This window comes from Euphorbia lathyris, chromosome 3, assembly GCF_963576675.1.
Source record: "Euphorbia lathyris chromosome 3, ddEupLath1.1, whole genome shotgun sequence".
Lineage (NCBI taxonomy): Eukaryota > Viridiplantae > Streptophyta > Magnoliopsida > Malpighiales > Euphorbiaceae > Euphorbia > Euphorbia lathyris.
In genome coordinates, this window is record NC_088912.1 from 76,808,805 (window position 1) to 76,831,906 (window position 23,102).

The following is a 23,102-nucleotide window of genomic DNA, read 5'->3' on the forward strand; positions in this document are numbered from 1 at the left end:
ATTTGCTCTCCGAATTTATCCAAAAAACTTGATTGCTCCCTGAATTTTTAAAGTGTTTTGACAACCTCTTGAACTTGCATAAAATGTTTCGTTAGCCACATGAACTTACATAAAATGTACCAATTGATCATTCGTCGTAAAATAGTAAGTTAAATGCGAAAGATTTATAACACACATCTTAGAATGTTATTACATAATTCAAAAATGGATTAAATAAGAAGTTATTACTTGTTGAACTGTAAAACTTGTCTTCTTTAATATTAGAACCGTATACCCCGATCTTGATCGTTTTACATTTTTTAAGACACGTACAATAATTCTTTCATATTTAACTTACTTTTTTTTTGCAACCGAGTGATCAATTAATTAAATTTTAGACAAGTTTAGGTGACTAACTGAACATTTTATGTAAGTTGAGAGACTATCAAAATACTTTGAAATTCTAAGGATCAATCAAACTTTTCGAATAAGTTCAGAAAACAAATGATATATTAAGTTTTTAATTAAATTACAAACATTGATTATTTTACATTGTATTGCATTTAGCATATAGAGCCTTAAAATTTTAAAATAGTTTAAAATTACACTGTTTCAGCTTATAAAAGAAAATCACTGTTTCATACTCATGGATAAATCAGCTCTTGTCCATTCTTCCATCTATAAGTTATACTTATCGAAATATCAGCGCAAACGACTGCTAATTAAAGAAAAGAGAAAAAAGTAACGAGAATGTGTAATGGCCAGGTGTAATTTACCCACGAGAATAATATCTTTTACGGATTAAAATTTTAAATGATCGCAGCGGTAGGACACCTAAACCCCTGAGAAAAATCCCAGCGGTTCCACCAGAAGAGAGGAAGAGGAAAGATACGGATGTTCACTACTTGCAGGTCTATCTTCTTCTCCTCCAGGTACGCTGCTTGTATATTTTGAGACTATTTTTAACAAAACTACCAGGCTAGGCATTTTGCACCTCATCAATCACAATACAGAAAGAAATGGAACTTCATACAAATTAATTAGGTTTTTCCTCTTACTAGTTACTAATCATTGTACTGATTGATCAACTAAATCTCCAAGTAATGCTTATTGATTGTTTCTGCTAGAGTTTCAATGAGTATTCAGTGCTTTGTTGATTGTTTCTGCTAGAGTTTCAATGATAATTGAATGCTCATTGATTATTTATAATTTTTCCACTGAAAAATTAAAATTACTGAATGGAGCTTTCTCAGATGCTCTATTTTCAGCTGCTGATTGTTGAATTCAGTTGTTTGATTCATTGTTATTGTCGATTCAGAGTGTTTTGTGTGCTCAAGTTTGTGAATTCTCATGTTCACTTGAGGCCAGCCAATTACTATCAGGTATTAAGCTTTGGACTGGTTTGTATATTTTTATATCCAATTCTGTAAAATCTGAAACTTCGAGTTTTGGCTTCGCATATTCTATTAGTACAGAAATTTAATGAGCTTTTAGTTATATGTGTTCTTCTCTGCATTTTGGATGTTTAATTATTAAAGGAAAATTTCTTCTGCCAAAATCTAGTCCTGTGTCTAATTTAGATGTATGAAAGGCGGAGTGCAGAATTTACTGGAATGCAATCTGCAGTTTGCTTATTTTTATTTTTTATTTTTTTTGCTATAACTGGTGTAACAGGGAAACAATTCTTATTATAGTTTGAGCTTTAATAAGAAGATGACCGGGCCAAAAGTCAGGATCAATGCCATGGACAGGAACAAAAAGCAAAGGACAGTGACTCGTACATGGAGACCAGTCTCTACTAAAGCCAATTCCATTGAAGGTTATTTTTCTTTCATACCTACCTCTTCATTTCGAAAAATGTTAATATCATATTCCGTGTTGGCTTTCTTTCTGATCAATCTTTTGGTACATAACTACTACATAGCAAACTCAATTCTATGCTACAGTAACTCCTGGCATTATGTCAATCAGAACATGTACCAACTTATTGTTCAATGAGAGTCAAACTTAATTACATGTGATCTGATCAGATCTCTGATGTCTCCGAACAGGGTATACCATATCCATTTCTGAATATTTTGAAGAACTTAGCTGCTTATTTTTTGCCAGGCTGTGGATTTGTACCGATGATGAATATATATTACTTTCCTTCCCTCTTTTATACCATGGTTATGTATTTGCAGAATGCTGTACAAAAGATGTGACTGTTGAATCAGAAGATGGAGTTCAACTTAACGAAGTACACTCTAGTGCATCTAGTTCAATTTCAAATGCTCAACAACAGTTGAAGGTTGTTGAAACAGTTACTGAAGTAACTGACTCAAGTGTCATTTCTAGCACCATGGATTATACTGTTGAAGCTAGAGCCCAAGAAGAAGAGTCATTGCGTTCTGTGGATAAGCAGTCGCTTACAGTTGAGGTAGTTAGCATTTTTTACTTGTTGAATCCTAAAAAGTTTGTTGTGCCAATATTCATCATACGGTGATGTCTCAGTCATTTAATATCTACAACAAATAAATTTTCAGCTTGCTTTTCTTTGTGTGTGTATGTTTGTCTCAAAGAAAAGAAACTTGACTATCTACATCAATAATTTGGTACGAATTCGCATCATGTCTAGTTCTTTTGGCCTTTATCACGTTGCAGCATTGCGCATTCAGGAAATTTTCATATGCAATTTGACACTTTTCTTTCTCTCCATTTTATGTAATGTTTTGCTGTATGTTCTTCTTCAGAAATCAGAATTAGCACATTCATGAGATTATATTACATGTGTTTCTTACTACTGAAATCTTGAAAACTGATTTTATGCCTTCTCATTTAAGTTATCTCGACCATTACTAGTCTGCCTACACTGCAATGCCATTTTGAAGTTCTGTGAACTGTATATTGTCCCTGAACTGTGGGTCTCTTGCTGTTTACTGCTGCAACATATAATTCATTCTATTCTTTGTGTCATTCTTTCTTATTCTTTTTTTTTTTCCTTAATGATTTTAACTTCCGGGGTTCATTTCTTTGCTTCATTTGCAGGTAGGTGCCTCTCTAATTCGATTTATCAAAGGAAAAGGGTATGCATTCGAAAATCAGCTTACGAAATATTCAATCATAGTTAATCTGCATTCCTTTACACTCCTAATTATCCTGCCTCAGAGGATCTACACAGCAAAAAATTGAAGAGGAGATGGGGGTTAAGATTATATTCCCATCATCAAAGGAGTCAATTTGTAAGTTATCCGGATCCTTATAGACATGCATTTCACTGTCTAATTCTTGGTATAATATTGGCATATTAAGACTGTCAGAGATTAATATTAAAGCTATTATTGGGCCTTAACTATAAGTTTAAGCTTTTAGTTCAATTGGTTCCATGACATGGTATGAGAGTCTCTTTGACCAAGTGATCAAGGGTTCGATTGGTGGCAACCCCATTTGTTGATTAAATTGCATGACATGGTAATATGGGCATGTGTTGTGCACGCTTCAAGCCGAGGGGCATTCGCGTGAGGGTGTGTGTCAGAGATTCATATAATTCAATTGGTTCCATGACAAAGACAATTGGGAAAATGGACGATTCTCACAAGTTTACACTATAAACTTGTGTTACTTATGGGAGGGTAAATGTGATGTCAAAATGGCGATTGACCTTTTATCGTATTTGGTATTTCTCTAACGCAGTTATTTTTGGCAGCCATTGAAGGTGATTCAATTGCTAGTGTCACTAGAGCTCGAGAAAAGATACAAGCAATTATTGATGAGGTCTGTGGATGGTATATATGCTTTACTAAAGATGCTTGATTATGCATGCCATTTCAACATCCTTATGTATTTTGGTACTAGTTTTGTTGGTATGCAGCAGTCCATGACTTACTGAATGCATGACATGTAAAATAGTCAAGGTAAATGGTTTAACAAGTACATACCTTCAAAATTATCAAGGGTAAAAGTTTTTTGGGACATTAACCAGAACACTTAGGTTAATTTTCCATCTTTTCTAGGTTGCTGACATGGTTTCCCCTTTTATTTCTTTCTCGTGATAAAACTATATGAATTCAACTTAATTTGAGTGATTATTTGTGTTTTACAGCACAGTTGTCTACGTTCTTGTAGTACATGTCAACTGATTATTTATCATTTTTCTTGGACACATTACTCATGGTTTCTTTCTTTTTACCCTTTTTCTTCCTGCGCGATGAGATACAGGCAGTAAAGAGCCCAAATCTTGATTACTCTCACTTCATATCTCTTCCATTGGCTGTATACCCAGAATTAGTTGATAAACTCATCAATTTTCAAAACTCCATACTTGGAAACAGCAATTCTTCTCTTGATGAGAACCCAGAAACTGATTCTACTGAAGATACTGACAATGAAGATAAGGGCCAAGAGATGAGCAAAGGATGCAATGTTGCAGTTAAACTTAATGTTGAAGATGACAGACATGTTAAAGTGGACTTAAGTAGCATACCTCTTGTTAGTTATGCATCCAAGGCACCATCATTGAAGTCCCCATATGGTAGGACTTATCAACTGACTTTGAATTGAAAGATCATGGAATTTTCTTTCTTTGATTAATAGTGATAGCTGGTGTAAGTAGCAATGTAATTTCTTAAATTTGGTAACATATAATATTTATGTGAAACTTGTCAAGATTGGCATCGTGTGTGTGTGTATATATTGTAAACCATTTTCACAAATAAAGTCTCATTCCATGCCTACTTAAAACCAAATAACATGGGTTTTGAATTAATAATTGTGAAATCTACTGCAGCTAATTTTTGTGTCTTTCCTTTGCAATTTTTTTTCCCCTATTGTTCACTCTCTTTTACTGGAAGAAAACTCACTGGACTATGCTGCATTTAACAGAGTTGGGAATAGACAAATCCATATTTATCAAACCTAAAACATTTCACTTAACTGTGCTCATGTTGAAGCTCTGGAACAAGGAGCGAGTTCTTGCAGCTTCTGAGGTTTTAAAGGTAAACTATTAAAATAAGTTAGTTTAATGCTGGTACTGGCACTATTGATGAAATGTTGTAAGTGTATATTTAGAGCATATCGTCAAAAGTGAGGGATGCATTGGATAATCGACCTGTCTATGTCAGACTTAAGGGGCTGGTAAGTAGAACATAACTTGATTCTCCTTGCTTTTGTTATCTTTGGTAAGGCTGTTATATTCTCCAGTTGTTAGCTTTGGATGCTTCCTAAGCTTTGCTGGAGTATCTTTGAACATGAAAAATGCTGTCACTGGTCATTTAACAGAACTGTGTCAGCACTGAAAAACTGTTCAGGGTTTTGTGCCACTGGGTAATTTTTCTTCTTCTTAAGGACCTGAATTGTTATCCCTTTCTAGGATTCTATGAGAGGCTCTTTGGCAAAAGCACGTGTTATCTATGCTAGTGTTGAAGAAATTGGAAGTGAGGACCGCCTATTACGGGCCTGCCGTATCCTTTTCACCTAAGTATTAACATCTAATGCTTTTTACTAAACTGTTTTCTCAGTTGCTGCCTCTGGGAATAAGAAAGGAAAGAAAATATAGTACCTAGTACAGTTAAGCTATGTGGCATTGCTATCAATAAGTGACATGTATTTTCTTAGCTTTCTTAGAGGTCATAACTGAAGCATTTGTTGAGGCTGGACTTGTTCTGGAGAAGGATGCTAAACAAAAGCTAAAGGTAATGCATAACCTGTTTCTAATCCCTTGTATTATTAATGGACCATATTTCATATGGTAATGTCACCTTTGAATTTTTTAAATTTAATTTTGTCGCCACTATATGCTTCCTTTTTCACTCTATATTGCTTATACTTTAAACCCTTGTTTGGAGCAAATTCCATGCAAGAAAAGAACTGAATTTCCTTACTAGAATTCAGTCAATGCAATTACCAAATCATTTCATGTATTTGAAAACATTTTTAATATAAAATAGTTCAATTGCTAATTGAGCAAATGTGTCCTCCACAAACTGTTCTCAATTGAATTCTCATAAAATCATCCTCATAAAATCATCCGTTCTTTGGCATAATTTTAGTTCCTGTAATTAATGTAGAGCATGCCCAAGGCTGCTGAAGGGCTGCTTAGGCTGCTGTATGTTAAAGATGTCTAGGCTGCTCTAGGGTAAGGATGTCTCCTTGACATTAGGGGTAGCTAGATGTGTATATAAATGTGTGTGCATGTAACACAGACTTTGTAGAAATACCAATGCAAAAATTACATGGTAGTAGAGCTTAAGGTTCTATGGAAGAGCTTGGATCCCTTGAGTTATAGTTTGGGACGTCAATTTATCTCACCACCCCTCCCATTCATCTTCTCCGCCTCCGATCGACGTTTCTGCAAAATCCGGCCACCATCTAACCAGCATGTGGGCCGCACGCGCCTCCGTTTCACTTCCCCTCCATCCTCACGCGCCGACGCATGGCGCTCCTCCTCGGCTCTGTTTTACTTCTCCGGTGTCGGAATATCAATTCCGGCCACCCTGTGTGCTCGCATTTGTCAGGGAAGCCATCCTCTGTATATGCCTTCGTTTTTTCTGTTTGCTGTATTGAGTTGTGGGTTTGAGTTACTACTGTTGTTAAAAGAATAGAAAAAAAAGGCTTAATACATCATTTGCCCCCTGAACTTGTTCAAAAAGCTTGATTGACCCCCTAAACTTTCAAAGTGTCTCGATAGCCCCCTGAACTTGCGTAAAATGTAATCAATTGATCACTCGATTGCAAAAAAAAAAAGTAAGTTAAATGCGGAAGGTGTATTCCACGTGTCTTAAAATGTTAGTATTACATAATTCAAGAATAGATTAAAAATAAAGTTATTACTTGTTCGACTATAAATCTTGTATTCTCTAATATTACAACCGCATACCCTAGATCTTAATTGTTTTACTTTTTTTAAGACTCGTGCAATACATTTTCCGTATTTAACTTACTTTTTTTGCAACCGAGTGATCAATTGGTTACATTTTACGCAAGTTCAGGGGGCTAACTGAACATTTGATGCAAGTTCATGGGGCTATCGAGACACTTTGAAAGTTCAGGGGGCCAATCAAGCTTTTTGGACAAGTTCAGGGGGCAAATGATGTTTTAAGCCGAAATAAAGAGAGCAAAAAAAGTATATCTTATTCCATCCTAAATTAGTTTAATGGCAGAAGGACGTGAAAAGAAAATTGTCACCGAACTCACATTAGGCTCCTTTAAAATTACGGATTGGGAGTCAAAACTATACTCAGTGGCAACGCACTATCTGTAGGGTTGTCAACAGTACTGACTTAGAAGACCATTTAATTGGTAATCCTCCATCTAAATCAAATGCTGATGTCTGTAAGAAATGGTTAATGGAGGATTATAAACTGTTTAATCAAATTCAAAACACTCTCGATCCCACTGTTGGTGATGTTGTGACTCATTATGAGACTGCCAAGGAGTTATGAGAATATCTGGAGTTTCTGCATGCCAACAAAAAGGATACGTTGCATCTTCATATGTTACCGTTAAAAGATTTATCGTGCAGAAAAAAAACTTGATCTCTTCTACAATATTATAATAAAGTGAAACAAACATATGAAGAAGAGAACAATATGTTTCCCATTGTTGGATGTGAAACAAATGCGAGCACAGAAGGAACGAGTTGTTGTTCAGTGCTCTCTTACAGGTTTAAGTCTTGAGTATGATGTGGCGCATACATAGAATCTGAATAGTGGGACACTCCCGTCTTTCGCGGAAGTCTATTCTCATTTACTTAATGTCTGTAAGGAAGGCGTAATGGTTTCTGGTACGTTGTCCTCTGAGTCGCATTGGTAAGCAATGTTGATCAAGGTCGTAGAGCTGGAGAGAGAGACAATACTCTTCCAAGTGGCAGCCGTAGCTCCCCTCGTACTTGTTATCACTATGGGGGAGAAGGGCATGTTAAGAAAAATTGCTGAAAATTGAATGGTAAACACAAAATGTTCCCAGGAGATCTGCAAATGTGGAACTCAAGGTGGCATCGTACCGATCCCAACATCTGTTACTATTTCTACAGATGAGTATGCTCGATTTTAGCGACTCTCTGCTACTTATGATGCAGAACAACCATCAACCTCAACATCTGACTTGGCTGATACAGGTAATCATGCTGCATATCTATCCACCTCCTCTCGTAGTTGGGTTATTGACTCTGGTGCTACAGACCATATGACCGGCAACAGAGGTATCCTTTCTTTCAACATCTAGCCAATTTTCCATCTGTTATGTTGGCCAATGGCTCAACTGCTTCTGTAATTGGATAAGAGACAACTCACCTAACATTTACTATTCCTTTATCATTTGTTTTATGCTTACCCAATTTTCCTCTAAAATTATTATCAGTCAGCCAACTTACAAAGACTTTTAACTGTTGCGTTGTTTTCTGTCATACCCATTGTCTTTTTTAGGATCTTGGGATGAAGCAAATCATTGGTAGAGGGAACCTGGTGAATGGATTTTATGCTCTTGATTCAATTTATCGATAGGTGCCAAGATCCACCGCATGCACAAGCTCGTCTCTTTTGCAACTTCACTATCAATTTGGTCATACGTCTTTTCCAGTTTTACTAAAGTTATGTCTTAGTCTTCCGCAGGATTCTACTTTGGAGTTTAAAACGTGTCAATTTGCTAATATCGTAGGGTTTCATATCCTTCGTGATTCGATAAACGTGTCGAGTCTTCCTTTTTTTTGGTGCACACTGATATATGGGGTCAGTGTCCAAACTTGGTTTTTGTTATTTAGTAACCTTTGTTGATGACTGTTCTCGTGTTACTTGGCTTTATCCTATGAAATAAACGTTCAATATTATTTACTATCTTTTATGCCTTTCATGCCGAGATTCGCACACAATTTAATTAATCTATTTGTATTTGCCGAAGGGACAATGCTAAAGAATATGTATATAGTACATTCCAATCATATCTTTTCTAGCATGATATTATTCATCAGAATTTTTGCATCGTTACTCCTCAGCAAAACGATGTTGTTGAACTTAACAATCGTCACTTATTAGAAGTTGCTCGAGCACTGTTGTTTTATATGCAGGTTTCCAAAGCTTTATGGACAAATGCAATTTCCACTGTCTGTTTTCTCATCAACCGCATTCCCTTCAGTCCTTAACTATCAGATTCCATACTCCCTTCTTTTTCTCTCGTCTCAAAAAGGGTATCGTTGCACCTCTCCTTCTTTGGGTTGTTATTTGGTCTCTGCCGATGTTACCTTTTTTGAAAACACTCCTTTCTATGGTCTTGTATCAACTCCTTCTATCAATGTGTGCAGTCCTTCTGACGATGATTATCTTGTTTATACTGTAAGTGAGCAGGTGGTTTCTGTTCCTTCTCGACCGGCTGTCTGTCAAGTTTATTCTCGGCGCATGCGTCATTCAAGTGCTCCAACCCTCAGTGCTCTAATTGCTAGTGTTCCCCCTCATGTTTCGCCTCTAGATCCTTCCCCATCTTCAGATCTTAGCATTGACCTTCCTATCGCCCTACGAAAAGGTACCCGCCACTGCACTTACCCCGTTTCTTCATTTGTACGTTATGATGCGTTATCACCTTCCTCCAAGTCTTTTGTTGCCTCTTTAGTTTTTGTTGCTTTTCCTTTCTCTCTCTCTGAAGCGCTAACTCATCTTGGATGGCTTAAAGCAATGCAAGAAGAAATGCATGCCCTTAAAAAAAAAAATCATACTTGGGATCTTGTGTCTCTTCCGTCAGTTGCAAATGGGTGTTCAAAGTCAAATTCAACCTGGATGATTCTGTTACTCGGCTAAAAGCTCGCTTGGTTGCAAAAGGTTATGCTTAGACTTATGGCATCGACTATTTAGAGACATTTCCTCTTGTTGCCAAACTTTCTTCTGTTCTTGTTTCTTTGACTGCTACTTACAACTGGCTGCTTTATGAACTTGATGTCGAGAATGCCCTTTTGAATGTTGATTTACGTGAGGAAGTTTATATGGAGCAACCTCCTGGTTTGTTGCTTAATGGGAGGATGGCAAAGTTTGCAAGTTGTGCATGTCCTTGTATGGATTGAAGCAATCTTCTCGTGCCTGGTTTGGGGATTCAGTGCTACCATCATTGAATTTGGTTTTCGCCGAAGTGCCTATGATCATTTTGTGTTCTACTCATCATCTAGTTTTGGGTGCATTTTCCTAGTAGTGTATGTTAATGATATTGTAGTTACCGGAAGTAATGAGACTGGCATTACAAAACTGAAAGAATTCCTTGGTACTTGTTTTCAGACAAAGAATCTAGGACAATCGAAATATTTCTTGGGGATTGAAGTTTTCTAGAGAAAATACTTCCTAGACTTATTAAATGATGCTGGATTGATTGAGGCGAAGACTTGTAATACACCTATGATACCAAATGGGAACTTGAAGATTGACGATGGAGATTTACTTCCGAATCTTAAAAAATATAGACGAATAGTTGGAAAATTGAACTATTTTACAATCACTCGTCTTGATATTTCCTTCGCAGTAAGTGTTGTAAGTCAATTAGGGTAATCTCCTAAAACTTCATACTGGGATTCTGTTAGTCATATTCTAAAATACCTAAAGGGGACTCCGGGTAATAGAATACTGTATCAAAATCATGGTCATCACACTGTTGAAGGTTTTACAAAGGCGGATTATGTAGGAGATCCTACAGATAGGCGTTCTACTACGGGTTATTGTGTATTTGTCGAAGGCAACCTAATAAGTGTGGTATCTAGATTCAGTGCGGAATCTGGGTACATGGCTATGACACACACTACATGTGAACTTGTATGCCTCTGCAATCTTCTTGGGGAGATTGGGTTTGCTCAAACGAAACCTATGAAGTTATGATGTGACAATGAAGCATCTATCTATATCACCAACAATCTTGTATTCAATGAAAGAAGAGAACACATGGAAGTTGACACTCGGAAAAGGTAGAAGATGGCACAATCACAATTCCACATATCAGAACAGGAGGGCAATTGGCAAATGTGTTTACCAAAGCGTTACTAGGAGATCAGGTTAACTATATATGTACCAAGATAGGCATGATTAATATCTATGCTCCAGCTTGAGGAGAGTGTAATTAATGTAGAACATTGTAATTAAATCAGAGCATGCCCAAGGATGCTGTATGTTAAAGATGTCTAGGCTGCTGTAGGGTAAAGATGTCTAGGCTCCTTGTAGGCTAAGGATGTCTCATTGACATTAGGGGTAATATCCGTAGCTAGTTGTTTATATAAATGTGTGTGTGCATGTAATACAGATTTTGTAGAAATACCAATACACAAATTACAGTTCCCACATCACAAGTTTTTCTTAAATATGAGAGAATTCATTTATTTTATATATGTATATATTCCCAACATGAACATTGAGCAAATAGAATTCAATTGAATTGAATTGCACCTTAAATGGGTTTCCAAACACTTTGCAGTAGGGTTTAGGTGTCTTAGCTAAACCTTAGGGATTCCATTTAATGTGTTCAAATTACTTTGGAGTTTTATTATTTAAGAAGTTTTATCATTTAGGGGTTTTCCAAATGAGAATTCTTATCTTTATGTATTGGGTTTTTTTTCCTTCCATAGTTAGGATTCTCCTCTATTTAAAGAGGAGGATCTTTTTTTTTTTTTTTTTTTTTTTAAAAGACAAATGGTGGTAAATGAAGAGGTTGAGTGTTGAACCATGACATCCCACCTCCACTTAGTAGAGTTGTTCCAATTGAGCTGCAATTAGGGTCTTATCCAATATAATTCATTACTATTAGTATTTTCCAATCAAGAAAATTGTAGAGATGGTGACTTCTTATAGATCATCATTGAGCTTCATAGATGGGTTCCTTGGAATCAAGAAGATTTTCCAGTGAACCAACCTGACAAGATCCTACTTGTGAAGATGACACAATCTCTGACTATGGATTAAGTTTATATACCTTTTTGGACAATAACCATTCATATAGAAGCTTTGCACTTAACAAAGCTGCTTCTTCCTGCATTGGTTTTTTAATTTTAAGCATCCAACATAACTTTCTTATTTCCATCCTTGCTCTTATTTTGGATCCATTTCCCCACCTTTTTCCTGCGGCCTGTGGGACTTGATTAACTTGACTGCTGGACAAACAAGGAATTTGCCCCAGCCCCTTTTGATTTGACCATTTAAATGGTTTTTTGTGGTATTGCCAATAGCTATGGAGGTTCAGATATCATTTAGAAACAAATTTCCTTGATGATCACTGTTTGTGCAAGTTCTTTTTGAGATACCGAGCAGGTCCTCTTTTACTATGAAGGACATGTGGCTTTTACATGTATAGTATGGTTGTTGCTTTCACTTTCACTTTCATAATATTATATGTGAGTTTGGTCCTTCTGGACCAATTTTCCATCGCCTCCATAGTCATGAATTTTACGTGCAGCTGATGTGCATATATGCCAATCTTTATTGTGAGTGAACATGAACAAAATGGACAGAATCATGTAGAAACATTTTCATATTGTGCCAAATACATGCATGACATTTTGTTGAGCAGCCCGGTGGGTACTAAATTTAAAATTTCAAAGCACTTCCTTGAGCTTTCTTATGGTTCTTAAAATGGCTCTTCTTAATAGACTGCATTTCAGCTACTGTTCACCTTCATCTTTAGCTGTTTCACAAAACTGTAAAGGGCTGTTGTAATTATAGATCCTATGGAAGTATGAGTTTGATCATTTTAAGGTAGAGGAGAGAGACTAATATTTATTGTGAATTATAATTACGTCAATGTAAATATTCAGTTAAACTGGGATGGACAATGATGTTGGCCATTTGAACCCAAACTCAATGGATATGATTTTGAGCAAAATGCCTGCATAGCACTTGATTTTTTATGCTCTTAAATTTGAAGTTTTGTTGTCTTGAATTGCAGCTGCATGCCACTGTGATGAATGCAAGGCATCGGAAAGGGTACTAACACTCTTCTGTCTTGTTTTCTTTTCTTTTCGTACATTTTTTTTTTTTAAATTTAGACCTCCTACTTTGTCATCTCCATATTTCTTTTGACTAATCAAGTTGTATGGTCATATGACATGCGGAACTTAAAATTTTTCAGGAAGCTAAGGAGAAAGTATGATTTTGACGCACGCGGCATTTTCAAGCAGTTTGGATCTGAGGAATGGGGAGAATATCTTATACGAGAAGCTCATCTTTCACAAAGATTTGTGTTTGATGAGGATGGATACTATCATTGCTGTGCTTCACTACCTTTCCCGGAAGAAATGCAAACGGATTGATTTAGGGATAAGAGTCAAATTTACCCGGAAGGTTATTACAGGAAGTTGAATTTTACTCATTGTATGAAATGATCAAATGTTGTTCTAGTTACTTTACCTCCATGATAGAAATACTAGCTCACTTTCATCTTTTTAAAGTAAATATCAACGAAAATGACGGGCAGAATCCCTTAAAAAAAAATAGAAAGATAAAATGAGCTAGGATTTCTACCATGTGAGCAATATAAGGCTATTTCGTACGTACAAGGGTAAAACTAATATTCCCCAATAACCTCGGGGTCGAAATTCAGAGCAACTTTCTCTCGATTAGGTAATTAGCAAGGTGACAATAATGAAATTTATTAAATTTTCTGTAGAATGTGATTGTTTTCATGTTTGAATCCTTTGGTTTGGTCCCTTTAAACTATCTGGTGTAAAAGCTGAAAACTTTTTCAAGCTGGAACTAAACCTAACTGCATTTTAACTATGAATAAACGTTGCATTTTTCTTTCTTTCTTTGATATATATAATATAGATATTGATATTCATCCAGAAGATTATCCTATTAATTGTTAGAGATCCGGACTACCAGAAATATCTGGAGTTGTCTCTGTTTAATTATATTATCTTTGGTTGAGATGAGGCATGTGATGGCTTTAACTTTATCATGAATTGAGACAATTACAAAGATGATGTTCCTTTTCGTTTGAAAGAGGGAAATCCTCCTTTCCCCTTTTGCCTTGTCCTTTGTCTCTTATGTATTTTTTTTTCTTTTTATTTATTTTATGTATTAATAACTGGGCATGCACATTATTGAACTCATGAAATTTTACCTGAAGAGATGCCTAGATGATCTAGTCATTATACTTAATTTTATGCTCTTTAATTTAGCCCTTATGTATTTTAATTTAATTGCATCTTTCAACCATAAATACGATTGTGAAATGCTGACACACACACATATATATATATGTCACATACTAGAAGAGTTCAGGGACTAAATAAGTAATTAGTCTTGTTAGTTAAGTTAGTTACTTATTTTTATTTGTTCTGTTATTTCTGTATTGCTGACACTGAGTGACCATTTTAATTCCCTAAAACTTATCTTAGAGAATAGATTCTCTGGGTTGTTAGCTATTTTGTTTGGTAGTGAGTTTGTTAGTACAGCTTTGCCTGCTGCTAACAAACTATTTGTTTTTACTGCCTATTTAGAGGCTGAGTGTGACACTGTTTCCTTATGCAGAATTTTAATGAAATATATTCCTTCTTTTCTCTGTTTTCTCCCTTCTCCCTTCTTCCTCCTAAATCTCTTTTCTACTCTCCCTAATTTTCTTAACCAGAATCCTAGTTCTGACGTTGGTATCATAGATAATTCCTTTCCAGCCATTTATTTTTTCACTGCATGAACAATAACCCAAACCAAAAAACTAGAGCAGCAACCAAAGCCAAGAAAGTAGCAATGCCTTCCTTAGAATAGCAATTCCACGAGCTCTCTGCTCATCTCATGGAAAGATCTGAAGCAACTGCTAACCAAATCCAGATGCTGCAAGCTCAAATGCTGGATACTCAAGTTTCGTAAGGATCAACTCAACCAATAAACACTTGATGAACTTAACAAATCCATGACAACTATTGCTAAGGTAGTTCAACCCCAACCTGTACCAGGTTATATTCTTCGACATTCTTATTCCCTAAACCTGAATAGAGATAAGGGAATACTAACCACCCCAAATTCCAATTCCAACTCTGCTCAACCAGAGTTCCGTTCTTCAATAAAATGTTATCCAAATGTGATTTGCCCCATTTTAATGGCACTGAAGTCGATTGCTGGGTTAGCAAGTGTCAGAAATACTTCCAACTTTTCGAAGGTGCAAATGAGAAGAAGATGGATCTGACTGGGTTATACTTACAGGGCAAGGCAGACAGATGATATAAGAATTGGATTCAGGAGAAACAAGGTGCTAGCTGGGACGAATTTGTGGAAGAAAGCACCAAGCGTTTCCAGGAAACTGATACTCACGATGTGGTGGAGGAGATGTCGAACCTCAAGCAAACTGCAACTGTATTGCAATATCAGGAGCTTTTCGAAGGCCTGAAACTCAAGATGGAGAAGGTATTTCCTACTATCAACTCGGAATACTTTGTTAGAAGCTTTATTTCTAGCTTGAAACTAGATATACGATCTGTGGTAAGGTCTAACTATCCTTCTGAAATCTATACTGCCATTAAGTTAGCAAAACTGCATGAAACTAATGTTAAGGAGCTAATTGAGGTAGTTACACCCAAAACTAAGCCCTTATACAATCCCAAACCTTGGAATCCTACCCCAATGACTAGGGGTGAGCAAAACCGAACCGAAAACCAAAAACCGAAAAAACCGAACTGAAAAAACCGAACCAAAGTGCAATTCGGTTTGGTTCGGTTCTCATTTTTGTTCAATTTCGGTTTTTGGTTCGGTTCGGTTTGGTTCGGGTATAAACCGAACAAACCTAAAAACCGAATTAGAGTATTATTTGAATATTAAAAATAACCCAACACATATAAAAGTCGATAAAGAAGAAATAGAGTATTATTAGAATTAGAGTTGTATTATATTATTTGGTCATTAAAAAGAAAAATTTCAAGCTTTTTTCTTGTTATACTGTCCAGCACATAAAAGTCAGAGAAAGACATGATTATTATGCATTTTGAATGGGTGAGATTTTAATTAATTTAAATAAATTAATTTTGTATTATTATTTTAGATGTTTTATAACTTATAAAAAACCCAAAAAGTTCCAGCAATATTATAAACCAAAAAAGAAAAAGTTCCAGCAACATTTGACATGTATGAGGTTTTGTATAATTTACAAACTAAGATAATGGATATTAATGTAAAACATTATAGATTACAAAAAAATAATTTGTAAAACATTATAGACTTAAGAAAAAAAATTACAAGGAATATTATTTCATTATTTCTAATTTGGTTTGGAATAGAACCGAACCGAACCAAACCGAAATAATTTGGTTCAGTTTGAACCAAACCGAATTATAATTTGGTTCGGTTCGGTTTATAAAAAATGCTATTATTTGGTTCGGTTTTGTTTGGTTCGGTTCGGTTTTTGAACCGAACCGGACCATGCTCACCCCTACCAATGACTACTATTATACCTCAAACCATTCCCAGTACCTCAACTGCCCTAATTCCAAAACCACCGGACCTTAAACCAAACACAAACCCCACCAATTTTAAAAGAACCCTTGGAGTCTGTTGGAAGTGCAGAGATAGGTTTTACCTTGGCCATCAATGCACAATCAAGAAGTTGAATGCTATGAACTTAGAAGGAGAGAGAGAAGAAGAGGTTCCTATGGAAGAAATTGGGAATGAACCCTTGACTGAAGTAGCACAGGAGTGTCAGGAGCCAATAAATCTCTCTATTAATGCCTTAAATGGAGGAATGGCTTTTGGAACCTTCAAATTAAGAGGCACCCTGCAGAAGAAGGGCATTACTATCTTGATTGATAGTGGAAGTACACGTAGCTTTGTTAACCACAAGCTAACTCTATAGGTTAAGTTACCCTTGATCAGGGTCAAACCAGCTGATGTATCAGTTGCGGATGGCAGACAACTCCTAGTCAAGTCCAAGTGTGAGGAATTAACCTGGTCCATGCAGAATACCTGGTTTACATCTGCAGTAATTACTTTGGATTTGGGAGAATTTGATCTTATTTTAGGCATTGATTGGATGAGGTACCATACCCGAGTCACCTTTGACTTCGAAGGCAACAAGGTACTAATTCACAAGGATCAACATCTCGTGGCTTAAAGGCATCCAAGACACTCATGAACCTAAGGTCATGTCTCTTAAATCCTTAAATCAGTTAATTTCAAAAGGATGGAACGGGGTCACCTCTAGGTTATTCCTACAGTCCTTATCTGAAGTGGCATAACCAACCGAATTTTTTTCCATTCTCGGGGACAAGAATGCATTCAAGAAGGGGGTATTGTCACGTACTATAAGAGTTCAGGGACTAAATAAGTAACTAGCCTTGTTAGTTAAGTTAGTTACTTATTTTTATGTGTTCTGTTATTTCTGTATTGTTGGCACTGAGTGCGCATTTTAATTCCCTAAATCCTATCTTAGAGAATAGATTCTCTAGGTTGTTAGCTATTTTGTTTGGTAGTGAGTTTGTTAGTACAGTTGTGCCTGCTGCTAGTTTTTACTGCCTATTTAGAGGCAGAGTGTGACACTGTTTCCTTATGTAGAATTTTATTGAAATCTATTCCTTCTTTTCTCTGTTTTCTCCCTTCTTCCTCCTAAATCTCTCTTCTACTCTCCCTAGTTTTCTTAACCAGAACTTTGCAAGTGTAGATTAGCTCCCTAAACTTTGCAAGTGTCTCACCAACTTCCTAAACTTTCTGATTCTGTAACAATTAAATACAAAAATTTATTAAACCTAAATTCTAAAAATACGTCTTCATCTATTCGAGAGGTATTTTTTTTTTATTTCTCCTACCTTTCAACCTATGGTAAGAGTTAGTGTTGCAGGTTTGAGAGATTGAATGGATGAGAATCGAGAGTTAGTATTATGGTTTTTGAATTTAGTTGTTACAGAATAAGCAAGTTTGAGGAGTTTGTGAGACACTTGCAAAATTCAGGGAGCTAATATACTTTTATGGACAAGTTTAGGGAGTTGGTAATACGAAATAAGCAAGTTTAAAGAGCTAACGAAACACTTGTAAAGTTCAGGGAACCAATCTACTATTTTGGACAAGTTCAGGGAGCGGGTAATGTATTAGGCCAACCTTTTTTACTCTTTATATTTTTAAGCAGCACATAAATGTATTCTAGAATTTCTCATTTTTGGGTTTCTGAAGAAATAAAAATTAAGAAAAATGAATTCTTGATTAGTGGATAATAACAAAGTGATTAAGATGGTGTGATGTTTTGGTATGAGTTAGATTAGAATGTTTAGAAATTTTGTTCTACCAAATATATCACTTTCACATATAATATATGAGGAATTAATGGTCTATTTTCAACCATCAAAAGATAAATTCATATGATGTATATTGTCTATCACAAAATCCTTGCCCAAAAGGACAATGGAATCACATTGTGATATCCAATCCCTTTCTAAAAGATGTGAAAGCAAAAAAAAACAGAAAGTATTGAAAATTTTGAAAAAGAAAAAGGCTACATAAATAATTTAAATTCCTTTAAACATTAACAGATAATCAATGATAATAATTTGCAAGAAAACAAAAACCCCACCAAAATAAAAAATAAAAAATCATAGAGATGCCATTGCCATCACATCTGATTTTATATTAACTAATTTTCTCCTTAAATAATCCTACCCTAAACATAATTATATCAAGTTATAAAAAGAATCTCAAATTTCTTACCAAAAAAAAAAAAAAAAATCTCAAATGTTGTTGTTCTATTTTGTAAAAAAGCTTAATTGATCATATGAACGTTTTAAAGTGTCTCGATAACTTTTCAACTTGTTTAAATTATCCTGGTAATCTTTTCAACTTGTTTAAAATATACTCAATTAATTACTATGTTCCAAATAAATAAACTGGGTGGAAAATATGTGTTACACGCGTCTTGAAATATTATTATTTAATTTTCAGAAGTTTTTATTTGTTTTAATTGTAAAACATGTTCTCTCTAATATTAGAATTACATATTTTAATTTTGATCGTTTGACTTTTTTAAAGCACGTGCAACACACATTTCATATACAATTTATTTTTTTGGAATTGAGTGATTAATTGTTGTTGTTGTTGAGTGATTAATTGATTATATTTAAAAAAAAAAAAACATAAGTTGAGGTGAATCAAACTTGTATTAATCATTTATAAAATGAAAACACTATTAATCTTATCCACTCATTTTTTTTCTTTATTTGAATAAATAAGCAAATAAATAAAAGACGGTCCATTCTATTTATAAAACATGGTCGGTGGACCTTGTGGGCCAAAACAAGCTCAATAATTGAAGTTTCTTTTATCATTATTTCTCTCACATGTGATCTCAATTTATCTGTATATTATCAATTTAGATAGAAATTAGTAAGCATACGAACATGTAGGAATCATTGATGTGCATCCAGACATTTTTATTAAAGTAAGTTCATTACAGCTAGGATAGGATTACTAACAGACATAACTTCTCCATATTCCTCTTTCTTATCCTCAAAATATATGACAACCATTTTATGTATAATCTCGACAAATTTTTCATCTGCAAATCACAAAGTTCGGGTTTTTAAAGTTGAGCCAGGAGGTTTGGGGTTTCTAAAGTTGAGCAGGAGGTTGATGTAACTACACAGAATACACTTGTGTAGATGGATATAATTAATCTAATTAATATATATCACTACATAATTAAAGGTATAAAATTCAATTAAAGTTTGTATCTTTTTATTTTTCAATTGTTAATAAAAAAAAAAAGAAAAAAAAAACATGTACAATATAATAATGCCATAAACAACTCACTGTGAAATAATTCATGGAAACTATAAATAAAATCTAGGTGGTTTCAGAATAAATAAGAAGAAATGTCGTATTTTTGACCTAATATATGTTCAGTGTTCCAAGCTGTTTAAAAAGCTGTTAACCGTTACAACTAATCCCTTCAATTTGTTTATTTAAAACAAACCCACAACCATAAAAATCATTTAACATAATATCACATTAAAAATAAAAGATGTCCAAAATATCAGTTGTTATATCTAACTAATCTATTGATACATTAACAAAATGATAAGAAAATAAAAACTCTCAAAATTATAAATATTAACTAACTTGAGGGGTTATATGTTCCAAATAAACAAATTCAGGAGATTAGTTATAACATTTTAAAACTCAAGGCCAGTTGCAGTTTTTAAACAACTTAAAGAGTCGGGGATATATTACACCGATATTTTTTCTTATAAAAAAGAGCATTTATAAAACATTAGTGTAATTTATCCAATTTTATAGGTACTTTTGCCCTTAATTTAATGAGCTTTGTTTTATAGTAATTATTAAAGTTGTGCAACTCGTTGTATAAATATGTGGTGTGATAGAAGCATTCTTGTGCTTTCTCTTTGTCCTCCCTCCCTCTAAGCTTAAACTCTTTTGAAAAATGGCGATTGCCTTCGGTAGATTTGATGATACATTTAGTTTAGGATCATTGAAAGCTTATATTGCTGAATTTATCTCTACCCTTCTCTTTGTTTTTGCTGGTGTTGGTTCTTGCATTGCTTACGGTTAGTCTTTTTTCTCTCTGTATAAGCGCCGGGAATCCGTGGAACCCAACCCCATAAAAAATAAAAAGAAAACTAAAATTACCGACAGACATTCTGTCCGTAATTTCATTTTTCCGTCGGAATCTCTGACGGATTGTATCACTGACGAAATCTGTCCCCCAAAAAACGTATCTTTTAATAGAACTTTAGTTTATTAACTCCCGAGTATTTGGTTCTGGCTCCGAAACTAATTTAAATCTTTGTTGCAGATAAATTGACAGTTGGGGCAGCTCTTGATCCAGCAGGTTTAGTAGGAGTGGCTATATGCCATGGATTTGCTCTGTTTGTGGCAGTAGCCGTCGGAGCTAACATCTCCGGTGGACATGTTAACCCCGCGGTCACCTTTGGATTGGCACTCGGAGGACAAATCACCATCCTAACAGGCCTATTCTACATAATTGCTCAGCTTGTTGGTTCTATTGTTGCCTGTTTCCTTCTCAAACTTGTTACTGGTGGCTTGGTATGTTCCTCTTCTATTATTCCCTTCCTATTACTTTCTTCTCCTCCTAAATATATCATTTTTCTGCATCTATACAAGGGTAAATATGACATTTCACTACATTACAATAAAATTATAGATGGAAAAAATCAATCAATCAGACTTTTTCTTTTATATTTAATCAATCAAACTTTAAATCACTTTTTCCTCTTTCTATTTATAAATCACTGTTATAGACAAGTGGACCGACATTATAGCTGGAAACGGTCATGACCCCTTTCAGCTAAAAATACCTTTTAAAATAGCGGGTGAATTTTTTTGACTCTAGTCAAAATTCTCACCTGATTTTGCCCCCTCTAATTTTACCCCCGGTTCGCCCTAGCTAAAGGGCCATTTAATATTTAACGAGAAAAAAAAAATCAAAGAGATGTATACTTTTTCTCTATACCCTAAATTACCCTAGGGGCGACCTTTTTGTCCATTATTTTAAGTACTGTCTTAATTTTTTTTTTCGACCACTTGGTTTAAGAGATTCGGATTAACTTGGTAATTCTTTTTTGATGTATTTCAGACAGTACCAATTCACAGTGTAGCAGCAGGAGTTGGAGCCATAGATGGAATAGTAATGGAGATAGTGATAACATTTGCATTGGTATACACAGTCTATGCCACTGCTGCTGACCCTAAAAAAGGATCTCTCGGCACCATTGCTCCTATGGCCATTGGTTTCATAGTGGGTGCAAACATCCTGGCAGCCGGACCTTTCTCCGGTGGATCCATGAACCCGGCTCGATCATTCGGACCCGCTGTAGCCAGTGGCGACTTCCATGACAACTGGATTTACTGGGTTGGACCCCTTGTTGGAGGTGGTCTTGCTGGACTCATCTATGGAAATGTTTTCATGTCCTCAGATCATGCTCCATTGAACAATGACTTCTAATTTAATTATTGTGTTTTTGTTACATTATTATTAATTGTCTTTGTAATAAAAGAAAGAGAAGTACATTTATATGCTTTTCTTTCTTTTTTAGTTCTCTTTTGTCTTTGTTTGTTGGAAGGTCGTTGTCTTCATTTATTAATGTTGTGCAGCTTTTTTTTTTCTTTTTTTTTCATAATTTGCAGATTTTCTCTTCAATTATTCTTGTGTTTATTCATTGTGAGGAAATGAACATGAAGAAATATTTCTCTTGATTGCCTTTTTTTTTTGTCCATATAATTTGAATTTGGATTCGAGTTTCAACAGTCTATATTAAGAACTGATCAAATAAGCTATTTTTGTTAGCAATATTAATTAAAACACGATCAAATATAAATACAATAATTAAAATAACAGAAGATATCATGAATCTGAAAGTGTATTAAATATAAATAAAATTACAATTTTTTTTTTGAACTTTTAATGTTATAAAACTCGGACCGGACCGGTTCGATTGGGAACCGGAAGTCCGGTCCAAGCTTGACTGGGTTAATCAACCCGCCGAAAACTGGAGTGAACCGGGGATGGACCGGTGCAACCCGGTTCACACCGAACTGATATAAAAAAAATTTAATATAAATAAAAAGATAAACTCTTTACGTATAATTTAGCAAAAGGAGGCCGGCCCAAGAGAGTATTTCGTTGTGGCATTCGCGTTGCTCACGTCGTGCGGGTGCGCCCCTAATCCGATGGTGGCTCGACTGCATCTCTTGCGCGTGAGAGAGTCTTTCCCCTAGTACTTAGTTAAAGGCTTGTGAATGCCATTTACTTATAAACTAGTTAAGATTCTCATTTTTTTCTTATGTGAGATAAGAATGTTTAATTTATTTTTATCTTATTCTAAACCATTTCAAGTGGTTCACTTTAAGCGTCAATTTCTCATTCATCACTTGTCCGTTTTGAGTTTATAATATACTGTTAAAAAGATCGCATGACATAGAATATGTTGACATATTTCAAGTTATTCTAAACTCTATTTATCCGTTATATATTTAAGTCTCATACAAACTCTCTATTTAGATGCTCATACACAATATTCTTGTTTTAGTGAAACATAGTCTTCTTTGATGATGACGAAACTAGAATCAAATGTTTGGAGCATCAATAGACAAAACTTTGGTAAGAAATACATTACCTTTTGGGATTAAAATCAGAGACGGAAAATATCGCCACCAATTCTATCAATACATCAAATTTGTCGGACATTC

At 35.0% G+C, this 23,102-nt stretch overlaps 2 protein-coding genes across 3 annotated transcripts; both read left to right on the forward strand.

Moving 5' to 3' along the window:
* The first annotated feature begins 685 nt into the window (after window positions 1-685).
* LOC136222888 (uncharacterized) lies at window positions 686-13,706 on the forward strand. 2 transcript variants are annotated; one of them, XM_066010570.1, is made up of 14 exons: window positions 686-911; window positions 1,298-1,361; window positions 1,654-1,798; window positions 2,163-2,398; window positions 3,007-3,044; window positions 3,127-3,200; window positions 3,665-3,732; window positions 4,177-4,489; window positions 4,840-4,952; window positions 5,026-5,091; window positions 5,327-5,417; window positions 5,581-5,648; window positions 12,853-12,890; window positions 13,036-13,706. In XM_066010570.1, the coding sequence occupies exons 1-14, from the start codon at window positions 874-876 to the stop codon at window positions 13,214-13,216; spliced, it is 1,533 nt and encodes a 510-aa protein (XP_065866642.1). In that variant the 5' UTR covers window positions 686-873; the 3' UTR covers window positions 13,217-13,706. The 2 variants fall into 2 exon arrangements, with proteins under 2 accessions (XP_065866642.1, XP_065866643.1); XM_066010571.1 differs by lacking the exon at window positions 1,298-1,361.
* A 6,550-nt stretch (window positions 13,707-20,256) lies between these two features.
* LOC136223084 (aquaporin TIP2-1-like) lies at window positions 20,257-22,109 on the forward strand. The gene is made up of 3 exons (XM_066010881.1): window positions 20,257-20,440; window positions 20,689-20,939; window positions 21,490-22,109. The coding sequence occupies exons 1-3, from the start codon at window positions 20,317-20,319 to the stop codon at window positions 21,856-21,858; spliced, it is 744 nt and encodes a 247-aa protein (XP_065866953.1). The 5' UTR covers window positions 20,257-20,316; the 3' UTR covers window positions 21,859-22,109.
* The last annotated feature ends 993 nt before the right edge of the window (window positions 22,110-23,102 follow it).